The sequence below is a fragment of the Helicoverpa armigera genome, chromosome 23 (assembly GCF_030705265.1).
Source record: "Helicoverpa armigera isolate CAAS_96S chromosome 23, ASM3070526v1, whole genome shotgun sequence".
In the NCBI taxonomy this organism is placed as follows: Eukaryota; Metazoa; Arthropoda; class Insecta; order Lepidoptera; family Noctuidae; genus Helicoverpa; species Helicoverpa armigera.
The window spans coordinates 2,154,978-2,167,910 of record NC_087142.1 but is presented as its reverse complement, the minus strand read 5'-3'; the positions used below and the strand labels follow the sequence as shown (position 1 = coordinate 2,167,910).

Sequence of the window (12,933 nt, the reverse complement as noted above, 5' to 3'; positions counted from 1 at the left end):
CTGGCAACACTAACCGGCGCGTTGCGCAAGCGACGACAAGCGGCCACCATTCCGCGTTGATAGAAACATCGTTTGTTTTTATAATCTATCAACAAAAACGCGGGTATTTTGATTCACCGTCTGGCAACACTTCATTTTGGTAACTGTTATTGTTTTATTAAATTTTAAAGGTCTTTGTTCTTTCGTCAGTATTAAAATAAGGTAGTACCTAAAAGATTCAAAGGATAGGTGAATTTATTTCAGATGTTTCTTTTATTCAACATATATCCAATATATGTCTCTACGATCTTGATACTGCCTCTTAAAAAGAATTTATTCTTTCTTTTTTTTTGTTTTCTGTTACGCTTTGTTGAAATTGTGAATTACCAAGACCATGTTCGCATATACATTAACGTAACATAAACCCTCTTTATATAGGATCGCCTAAAAAAAGGTAAACAGCTTAGGTAACTCTTCTGAAATGACACGGAACTCACTTCTGCTATAAGAAATTTCGTGTGATTGTTTTTGGTAGAAATGGATGGTGGTCATACTCACATGAGCGTACTGGAACCCGCAGGCATCCATACAGAGGTAGAGGCAGGTGGAGACCCCCTGGATCGTCAGGAGGCCTGCATTGTACGTCGCACGCCGAAGTATCGCTGTGGACAAACAAACGTACTCATTAGTTAAGCACACATAAAAATTAAAACATGATTCGGTAGCTAACGATAATGCTACATAGGAATGTATGTAGTTTTTTATAAAAAAGCTTAAGTTCAAAATTTTTGAATCAATTTTTTCAAAGTACTGACTGCCATGGTTCACTAACATGGATGGAAAAGAAGAACATGTTTTACAGTTACGTTACAGAAGATGTCTAAGATTTATGCCTAAGTACGGCTATGCGTATCAAAACTGTTATAAAATCTAAACGCGCAATATCCAGTAACTATTCACAGAGGCTAATAAAAGCTCAAAACATTTATTTATCGCAGTCGTTCAAGCTCACTGATTGTCAAAGGCGCGACAACCGCAACCCGTTTTATTTGTCGCTAAGAATCTCCACAGCTATCCAAAATGATGTAAGTTCCAAGTTCAAAACGTTTCCTTATAATAAATACTGGCAGTACATTCACTACGAGGAAGTAAACACCTTGACAAGTCTGCCATGAAAGAGCTCATTATGAAAAACGATAACTGTCATGGCAGACAATCGACTAAAAACAAATCGGAACATCGTTCACATCTCTAAATGCGAGATAATCTTAAGTGTAAATAAAGCGCGTTCCACACTCATTGAGTCGACTAAAATGGCGATCTTAATAGTCGACTATTTGCATGACAACACTATTCATGAGTCTAATGCTGCCAGTAACAAATTCAACGCGTTTCAAATGGTGTTCGTAAATATGGTAAGTTTAAATGGGGAAAAGGAAAAATATGTTAAGGTCAAGACATGCTTATGGGGTATAATGTAATACATGTTGTTTATGGGAGGCGAACGGCCGTAAATATTGCATATATTATATCACCATATGTTCCACTCACTATCTATGAAAGTATCTACTTTTTAGACATACTGAACGGGCTTTTTATTGACAATGCCGATAGTTGAAGTGCATATGAAGTATCCTTGAATTAGTGAAAGTTATCTAAATTAATTGCTCAATCAAACTCTTTCTAATCACAAAAAAAATGTATTCGGAAGCTCTGAAGTAGGCATTTTATTTTTGTTAACGATGGGGCCAAAAGTTGCTTTACATAATGCAAAGCTTCAGACCTACTTATTCATTTGTTTCTGGTCATAAGGATACTCGCCCACCCATCTTAGCTTTCCCAAATAGTTAATGTATTATGCATGAATGACTAATAACACTTTACATTTGTTAATTTATCAATCTGTCGGTAACTTTGGTTCCGGTTAAAAAACAAACATTTGCTTCCAAACCTAACTGTGAGCAATATTTGTCAATCATCTTGAGTACTCGTTAGTGTTTGTCTTTCAATGTTAATCCCCGAAACTACTGAACCGGTTTCGGTAAGCGTAGGCTTTTACGCTCAGCTTTGATGTGTGTTTAGCCGCATCGTAAACTTTGTTCTGACGTGTGAAAATGAGAGTTGTGATTATTGGTATCATCTAGAGATGAAGTAGCTTTCGTTATCGTAAGTTTGTTTATTTAAAACTATCTTCCACTAACAGTTTTTCCCGATTCCCTTTGGAACTACTCCACGCGCCCAGATATAAAATAGCATAGACTAATTTTTAAGCCTATCATGACATGTGGGCTAACTAACACAGATTTTTTTTCAATTGGCCAGTGTCATTTACTGGGAGTAAAATATCTTTTTTGATAAAAGATGTGCCATTTGAAGTGTCAGAACCCTCAAATTAATTAATCTTTACAAAAAAATATTGAAAAAAATAACATCAAAGATATAGTCCTACCCCTTATCTCATTATAATGTTTGAATGCAACAGTTTTATAGTTCGCGATCCAAAATGGCGTCGTGACAATGCGTTATTGTAACACAGCATGTGAAGATGTTACTTAAACGACTGTATTCTGACTTCTTAGCCATTGTACGTGTGTTCTCTATATTAGATCATATGAAAGGGTTATAAACGGAAGCATTTTGTAACAATCTCTGCTAGATTGCGTTTAATGGTGGTGTTATGAAGCTGTTTCTTAAACTATTAACGCTTTTGCTGTAGTAAAGTGTTTAAATATTACATATATTCTTTGTATAAAAATATCTGTAAAATTATTATTTTTTCAGGTTTATCAACACTTTTACACCAGCGGATTTACGCCCATACGATATGCTCGAAAAAAGAGAGTGAAAAATCCGCTAGTGTGAAAAAGTCCAGTTAAGATTCATTTGATTTTCGCTTCAGCTTTTGTATTTTAACATTAAAGTAGCTAATTATAAATACAATAAAGTACTAATATATTTGAATAGGTAATCATTTTCGCTATAGGAACTTCCTACGTTTACACATCATACCATAAACCTCAGTTCTCTATGTAGTCTAGACATTCCAAAATAGAACAAAGCTAAACAGGAACTCTAGTAATTAACGCGAACAGAAATAAACAAGACTTCGTTTTGTAATAAAGATGTACCGTCTATCTGTACTTGGCAATCTCTGTACTCAAACTTAGCGATACTTGCAGAAGTTTCACATGTAAACTTTGTTGCAAAAAACATGCAAGTTTGAGAATTTACATTTTTATTGTACTTCAGAGTTATATTATTTGGAATATATTGCTAGCAAATAAATGTATTTGATTCTTTGCAATAACGTTTAGATGCAACTATATTCTAGGGGCATTGAGTTGTCCAGGTAACTGAGTTGAGGAGGTCAGGTAGGCATTCGCTCCTTGCTAAACACAGCTGCATCATGCATAGCCTGATCCCAACATATTTGGGAAAAGGCGAGGCAGACGATGATCAATGTAGATTAAAGAGCTCTTTAGGGGGCCGTCTAAAAGTGCAGTTTAATTTTAAAGTGATAAACGACAGACACAGGATATTTTATCATACATATTGCACAGAGTGGTACTTTTCAAAACATTGTACATTGTACAAAGATCAAAAGATAGCTACAGGGGATGTTTAATTTAATTGTTATTAACACGGTGATGTAAGTAAGAGCCGTCGAGATATCGAACTGAATCTACTCAATAATGTGCGCCGAAGGAAGTGGATTGTATTATTCTTAAGATAGGATCTTTGTTTGAGATATGTACGGCTATTGTGTGGCTATTAGTGGCTGTTTGAAGATGGTAATGATGTATTTTTGTATTTGATATAATCTATACTAGTATTATAAAGCTGAAGTATTTATTTGTTTGCACTAATCCGCCTTCTAGTCCGATTTGAAAAATACTTGTAGTGTTAGATTGCCCATCCGTTCAAGATTATCAGCCTTACTACTAAAACTTAAACATCTGTTGAACACTTGTCTAAAAAAAGAGTAGCTACAAAATGGACCTTATTTCAACGTCATTTTCTGTCATTTTTTTAGACAAGTATTCAATAGACGTTTAAAAGTGTTTGTGGTACGACGGTATATACTTATCTGGATGCATGAAGTAGCTCCCACGGCACGCTGGTGATATTTACATGAAGAATTTTCTATATAATCATCTCTAGGAAGACATAAAGTCTTCTAAGGTCTATTTCATTACTCTCGACCATTAAATTGGCACGATGCTAAACTATACGACACTAACTTTAATTTGACGATTTGATCTCCAGCTTCCGAATTGTCTCAAATGTACGAAGTGAGAACAGTTGACTGACGCATGGATTGCTTCATGAATATTTATTAACATAACAAATATGAATATTCAGTCAAGTGGAGAGGTTATTTTATTTGATTGTATTCGTTACTGAAATTAATATATTGAATTGTTCATGAACCTATTCTTCTAAAGTTTTATTACAACTTTTGTTGTAATAAAGTCTGAGTCTTGCGAGTTTTAAGCGTACATCAAACAATACTTCTCAAGTTAACGTAGAGTTTCTGTTTATTTACATAGATATTTACATATTTACAATACATATAAAAAAACTATCCTAGTAAAAAGAAAAACACTAAAGTATAACTGTCAAAAAATTCATCCCCATCGCTTGTTGTTATTTCAAAATAAAAAAAAATATGCAATGAGATACATAAGCTTAAACTTTACAATTACAAGATGAAAAAGTTCAATTAACTCTTTTCTTCTGGTGAAGTTTTATTTCTATGCTTTATTTACTTGTGCTCAGTATTTCTTCTTCTTCCTCCTGCCCTGTTCCCAATTTTATTTGGGGTCGGCGCAATATGTCATCCACTTCCATTTTTCCCTGTCACTCGTCATGCTGACACTCACTCCCTTCCTATTCATGTGCTCAGTGTTTTTTATAGTAGGTACTTTTGGTCCAACCCTATTGTCATCTTTTGTTTATATCTTTACCTAATTGTCTATTTTATGTATTTATTACCTTTTTAACTACTATTTTTTTTAATTAAATGTTTCATCTTATACTTTCATAATTTGAAAAGAAAATAAGAACCTCCGCGTGTGAAGCTCCCCACTTTAGTTGTCACGACTCTGCTTGACGTTCCAGTGAATCGTTAACGTATCGGCGCCCGCGGCGTTCCTCAGATGCGCGAGCGCCGGTGACAATGTCAAGTGACGAGCAGTAGGTCAATGTTGTGCAGGTTTTAAATGTGGCTTTATTTTTTGGTTAAAGACTGTTGTATTGTAAGTTGTTCAAAGTCTACGTTAGCTAATAGAGTATGTCTAGGTACTGTTATTAAATTGGATATTATTTAAATATATTTACATAAATATTTCTGTTAGATAAGAATATTCCTTTTGACTTAAGTTATTGATATTACAAGGTAAACCTTTTTTTAAACTGAGTTCTGACTTATAGAACTTTGTCAAAAAAGTTGAGAAAATTACAATCTTTTTAACTCATTTACCATCGAAGGAATTATGTAATGAGTTCCTGCTAAAACCCTTTATGTAAGGTAGTATAACAGGAAAGCATAAAGAATTATTTTTATATGTAACTAAAATACTGTCATTGATTTTTATACCTTCTTATCTGAGTAGGGTGACGATGCAATATCATACAATTTGTTCGACATGTAACATTTAGGACTATGGGATATTGTACAATCGCGAACATTAGTTGATAAGCCACTTGTCACTGTTTGAATTTCATCCCTATAATGCAAACAGTCAAAACACACAGTCAGACACAGACAGTCAACAGACAGCCGTGTATTAAACGCGACTCTGAGGTCTATTGGTTTTGGATCCTTTCGAACGTTAAGCTACCAAACTGCAAAAGTAAGAAAGCGGCTCAACCATAAACGTCCGTGACTGTACACAGAAATAATAATCCTACCTCTAATATTCAATTGAATTAAACAAATCGTGATATTACTAAAAAAGGATACGGTTAGCTTGATGTTCTGATAAGTTCTGGAAAGGACGATTCAATGACGATTTGTCGGTCAAGGTATTTTGGTATATGGTATATCCCTACTTTAATTTAAGTTAGTGGCACAACTTAGCTCGGTAGACTTACAACTTACGTCAAAGAATTGTGCCTCTCTAAAACAATTCGTAATGACTTCACGATTGTCAACACACATAAAAAGCTGATACTCATGTGAAAGGCGTCAAATGGCTATCTTCGAAGCAGCAGTGTTAGTAAGTAATAGCTGATATTGCTTTGTTTATAAAGATGCATTTAATTTGTTTTATGAAGTCGTCCTTTATTTTGTGACTGGTTACTGAGATGAAAATTAATTAAAAAAGCAGACATATTTTTAAAATCAATTCTAGATAATCAATAATTTAATCATCAATAATTTTAGTTGGTTGGTCAATGAAACTTGTTAAATTAATTAATCTTAATAAAATGACATTCAAATATAATTGACGCCATTCAATTATTACAAGTTTTTTTATCCTTATTTCACAAAAATAGTCATGTAGCCTAGTCGATAAACACAGGGTATCGATAACTAGAGTTCATATTCACGTTAAATGGCGTGAATGGAGTGTCTTGTGCAATTTGCCGATACTGAGCTGCAGTGAGTGGCCGCCAAGATAGTAATGAGAGCGATTGACGGCTAGTGAGGGGATGTAGTCGATTATTACGAGGATTATCGATTAATTAATCTTTAATAGATTTATGGTGTTCAAATCAGGTTATGGGGTTAGAAATGTGATTAAGATTAGATTGTGACATTGTAGAAATTATTTCGATATGATGTAAAGAAGTTTAATGATGTTTCCAGAAAAGAAAATACTTAAAATGTAAAAAAAAACTTTTTTACTGTGTGAAATTTATTTTGCAGTATACTTATGTAGAATAATATTAATTATATTTTATCGATAAGGAGTATTGTCGCAACTGCAGCTTCACAATGCGTGCCCCCGAGGTGTAAATCACTAAATTGATACAAAATCACCCTTAAATACATACGATCGACACTAAACGATGCTAGCCGACTAAATAATACACTTCAGTCGATGTTAAGTGAAAATAAAATGTAGTTTAAAGCTTACTTAATATTAGGGTCAGATTCCCCGAGCTTACTGTAATGACTTCCCATTAAAAAGTATGGCACATGACTGACATACACTTTAAGGATCAAATAAAAAAAATGAAATTCTTGTACTAATTGTTTAAATGGATAAAAATCCAGAGTGCCTACAATATTGTAAAGTATAACTTTTCCTGACGAAAAGAGAAAGTTCTAACACGCTTCATTGATTTACCGTAAAACTTACTATAAAAGACAATTTCACAGCTCATTGGAATGAAATAAAAATAAAAACGTAATCATAGATCACGTCCAATAGATGGCGCTAGTTGCGCAAGCGGGTAATAGCGGTCAGTCACGCGACGGCCACACACGACCGCGGACGTGTCAAGAGCAGAGCAATCACTGTTATTTATCTAATTAACGCTTGGATAAAGCGGGCACGAGTGTTTTCCTTTATTGTAGGGCTCAAGTACGTAATGATCGTAATGGACTAACACGTTGGGATGAGATAGGCAGGCATTTATTTTTACTGTTGTTCGATGTTGGGATATATTATTGATGGTTAGTTTTGTGGAGAGTGTTTATAATTGGGTGTTACAATGGACCACAAATTGATTACAATTAAAACAAGAAATGTATGAATGCAGGTATAAGTATGCGCCCCTGAAAAAAAGATTAAATCAGCCAGGAGGAAGTAAATTAACACATTAGTCACTATCATCATCATCATCGTTCTACGCTTATCCCACTTTTTGTTTTGAATCGATGCAGCATTTTTTTTTCTTTCACACTCTGACTCATGAGTAATTTTATCAATGCGGATAGAGAAAACCCAATACGTATGACCTTAAATACGTATAACTTTAATATCATATGCAAATTGGGGAAAAACTCTGAAACGGATTCCAGTCACATTATTCACAGTTCTCAGATGGTGTGTTTAAATTCTTCAAAGCACATTCACAAATTCTTGATCGAAATACAAACAAAACAAATCCATTTCAATCTGCTTACCCAACACTTAAAGAAGCTATCAAGTACACATAAAATTCTATAATTATACCAAGATTAATAGATTCAAACGGCCAAACCCGATTCGAGATCTCATTTCCCCTACATAATCTGTTGTGGCATCTTAAGTAGCCAGTGTAAATATAACGGGAAGTTTTTATCAGCTAGTCACCTCTTCACCTTACTTTATCAGTTACTGTGACGTAAGATAACTGTCTCATTTTTACCGCATTTATCTTAGGTATCCGTCCAGTGGTACTTGAAGAAATGCTAAGCTGATATTGTTGTAAGAATTTAATTAGAAGGTTAACGCCTTGACCTGTTTGATGGCGGAAGATTTTTTTATGGGCGCTCTGTAGTTAGGATGACAATGTTAAGATCATTGAATGGCCAAAGGACTTGTTGCTAAGTGAATTTAAGATTGACTGCGTCAATGTTTGAAATACGAGAATCCAGATTAATACTGTATTCGATTTTTGGAAATAAATTCTGAAGCATTTGAAACTAAATAGTACAATCTTGTGTCACAGAGTAAAGCGACACTTCCTAAACTGTAAACGACCAATGCCCGCAAACCTGAGTCATCGAACGGACGTCAACAAAATTGCGTCAATAGTTTCATTACTATACTCGAAATCATTAGGCAACTTAACGTCAGGTAAACAAAGATAGATAACAATACATCAAGACACGTCAACTAATGAAATTATAAAGTGTAAGATAAAACCAAAGCTGGTATAAATAATAATTACGGAGAAAGTTGGTAGCATTGACGTGCACTGAGGCCGGTTTGGGCCCACCGTAGCGACGATTAGATTATGACTGAAAATATTTGGTCAGATACTTTATTAAGTAGTTTGTCATTGGGATCTGAGATTATAGCTCCTCTATCTATAGATGTTGGGACATTTTAGATAGTAAATGATGTGCCTCTGGGAATGGGAAAAATATGGACTGCAGCAGGTTTATAGTCCTTAATTAGCTGTAGGAAAGTGAGGGAAGCGGTTTGTTTAATAGCAGGGCTGGATAGAAAGCTAGTAAGTTACTACTGTTTAATAGATTGTTTCGTAATGATATCTCCTGTATTACCCGTGGTGTACGAAGGCGTGACGATTACGATTTATTAATACCTGTTAATGGGAAGACTAATGAATGTAATCAAATACGTGGCTACATCTTTACGGTAAAGGATGTAATCTATGTTCTAGGATTTGTTTTGATTTTACTGTAAAGTATGTTCCGTGTTACACGTGCAGCTTATAAAAAATACTCAGACATATGAATCACAAGCAAAATTCTCAAGACCTAGAACAATGTCTAATGTTCTTGTGACAATGTCGCGACGAATTTTACTGGATTGTCCTCATCAAACTGCTAATGGGGGCTATTAATTGATTTATGTTCATTGACCATGACAGATAGACCGCAAATTTAAACTGACTATCAATTTCTTACAGTACCGCCACAATTGTTGCCATAAATCATACAATTCTGGGCTGTTTAAATATCAATAAACTAGATTTGGTAGTAAAACTATTTGACATTGGCAACTCTTTTTATCTTGCGTACTCCTTTATTTATTAGTGTTACCTATTATTTTTTCTCACAACTTTAATTGGAACTGCCAATATTGTTTATGAGTTTAAATTAAAATGCGATCTTATCATAGACTTTGCACGTGTAATTGAACTAACTGCACTTATGGATTACTTATCAGAAACTAATATTGAAATGTATTCGATTTGTATAGATGCCAATGTGTTAAGTAAAGTGATCTGTAGTAATGTATTGAGATCGAGTATTTCCGTGAAACACTTTTGCCAAATGCATCTCATCTCCTAATACGATTGGTATTACATTATCGGCTACTACATATGTTCTCTATGAATCACGTAATACGCCCACAGACTTATCACAAGCAGCAGCACGTGATACTCTCACGGTGCTGTCAGTTTCTAGGTTCCGAGGTCGACGTTCGGCCTTGTTCGGCGATTTTCGCGCGACTTCGCTCGTGACGTCACTCATAGCGCGACGACGTGCTCTCGCGCACGTATGGCACCCCTTTAGTGACGTACGCGTGCGTAAATATCGATAAAAGCGGAACAGTAAATGTTTGTTCACTTTCGTCACATGTTTGTTTAGCGGTGAAACAATTGATTTTCTTGTGATTTCTGGAATTAATAGGATACAACGGTTTCATTGCTAGAGTTATGTTTTTGTTATAATTGTAATTTCTGTGTTTAATAGCAAACCATAAGAAATATGATTCATTGATAGAATAAAACAATATGGTCATTCATAAATGCACATTGCAAGAGTGACGATAGATTTATTTAAATCTCTTCGTAGATCAATAATAATTTAATGAGATCACAATTTCTTCGGGATATCATTCCCAGCACTAATTCTCGGTTTATTACATGACAGTGCGATTAGTAGATGTCTAGGACAGTTATACAGCGTCGGTTTGATAAGAATAGCGCCGTTAGATCTATTTTAACACGAGGCCGAGACAAAATGTCGTTTGTAATCGTGAACGCCAGATGACTCACAATTAGTCGTATTTACGCGTCATATAATATTTTGCGGGCATGCGTGGGATGCAGTTTATCGATATTCGCGGTTCGCCTTCAACTTGTCCCATCACTAAAGCCGAATATATTGTTTCGACCAAATATTCATTACTATCAAAATTCATTTTTAATATTTTTATGAATGAGTAATTTATTCATTAGTGAGTGTTTTTGCTGCGCAAATGATTAGATTATGTAAATTAATGGCGGTTGCGGTAACAAATTAATACCGCACAAGTTTGTGTATGCTGGAAATATTTAAATATTGACTTTTAGTGACCCACACATGGCAAAAGAGATGGTATTTTCTCTTTTTAGATGTAAACAGAAGAAAGTAAAAAGCGTTACAATTTTATATTCATCATAATCAACATCTTATCGATAGATTGATACGCACAACACTAATCAAACAACATTTGAAGACAACAGTAGTTCCTATTTATACAAATGTATGTGCATATTGTTTTTACATTACTGTAATGGATACATATACTATACTATCTATTTTTGAACAGGTACGTTACAGAGTTTCAGGAATAAGTATTTTCAGCTTTGTAAACAATGTATGTATGTATGTATGTATGGGAAAGAATACACATTCGCTATTAATAAATCTACTCGTATAATTGAAGTCTTCTCTTTATCTTTTGTTTCAAACTGAAGAATTATAGAAATACAGAGTTAAAAAATATATTTGTACACAATTTTCAGGATTTTTTTTTCATACTGTTTTGGATCTGTATTTGAGTGTATCATTCCAATTCCGCTCTTTCTTTGTATCTGAACAATTCACGATATACAATTTTAAGCAGTTATCATTACTTCAGGAACAGTTGCCAAGTGAATTAAAATAAAATTATGTTAGCACATTTTATTCGCTAGAATCTTGTTGCCACGCTGTCTCAGATATTAAATACAGTCTGAAATTAATATTTGCCTTACAACCGACATTTCTCAGATTTTCCGAGATAATGCTTTAACAGTTTGGGCCAACCTTTGAACCCTGGACTCCTGCCTGCCGGTTCTTCTTCATAGAAAGAAAGCAATTTTTGGAATGGGCAAGTAGAATCAAATTTATTTATATTTTTCACGTTAATAAGGAATACAATTTATGATAGGGAAATATTAAAACTAAGTATCAGATTTTTCACGTTTAAAAGTGTTTCAAAAGGCACAAATGAAATAAAATGGCTTGACTTTGACTTAGAAGTTTTCTTGACGGTTCTTTTAAGTTGCACCAATTTTTTGGAACCGTGGAATTAGCACCTAAATTTTCATAAAAGCCTGCAAAGTCCCATTTCACATAAAAACTATGACACAACTCACTAGACTAATAGATATTCAAAGTAAATGTGACAAAATACGGCTGCAGGAAACAATTTATTCACTCTTTTTTACCATCAACTTAATTCTCATTTGTTATGCCACTATTTTATTTATTGCTGTCTAATTAACAATAAATACATATTAAATTATACCCATTAAGCATTTTGTCTTGATCAATACAGATTATAATTGTTTTAATTATTGTAAAATATAAAAAACAGCTTAACTAAGTAGCGTCTTAAATCAGTTGGAGCTGATCAGAGCTAATTCATTTGAATTCATTTGAATTTTGAGTATGTATTTTTTGTTTGTCCGTTGCATTTGTTATTTGCTACTTTACTCATACCCGCCCGCGGTTGCACCCACATATCGGAAGAATTACTTTTTGTAACCTGGTGAAAAGTCCGTGTCTTTTCTTAGGCTTATGACGATCTATGTGCCAAAATTCATTTGAATCGGATCTGAAGCTTTGGCGTGAATTATTTTATACAAACCAATAATAATCAATCCTTCTTTGTGTTAGAAGAGGTCTGGGTCTGTGCCCAGCAGTGTGCCAATAAAAAGGTTGCTGATGATGATGATGGATAGCCAATAAATTACCTATTTTGATGTCTTTATTTCTGTAGGTACACGAGATCGTCAAGTTATTCTTAGTAAATGTACATAGTTGATAATATTTTACGACTGTCTTACCAATGATTGTGTCGGCCACCTGACTATTAAATGTTAATAGATTCAACCGAAAAACGTTTGTTATCTCAGCGATATTTATTATCTGCTCCATTATAATTACATTTATAATAAGATTTCGAGATGTCACACTGATTTAGAAGACAAAATAGTTTGAAATTGAAATTAAAGAATGGAAAACATGATTCTCCTTTTTTTTTAACGACGTCAAAAATCATCAAATGACCCACCCTCCCGCTGTGGGTTAGCAGCGATGAGGGAGTGTCAGACTTTTGCTGACTAAAAACC

General features: G+C 34.2%; 1 protein-coding gene across 3 annotated transcripts in view; it reads right to left on the bottom strand.

Moving 5' to 3' along the window:
• The window catches only part of LOC110371358 (fibroblast growth factor 22), a 199,198-nt gene that overhangs the window by 32,647 nt on the left and 153,618 nt on the right, over nt 1-12,933 (bottom strand). For all 3 annotated transcript variants that reach the window (XM_021327558.3, XM_021327560.3, XM_021327559.3), the window contains exon 4: nt 538-641. In XM_021327558.3, coding sequence (XP_021183233.1) covers nt 538-641 — 104 coding nt within the window. The remainder of the gene's footprint in view (nt 1-537; nt 642-12,933) is intronic.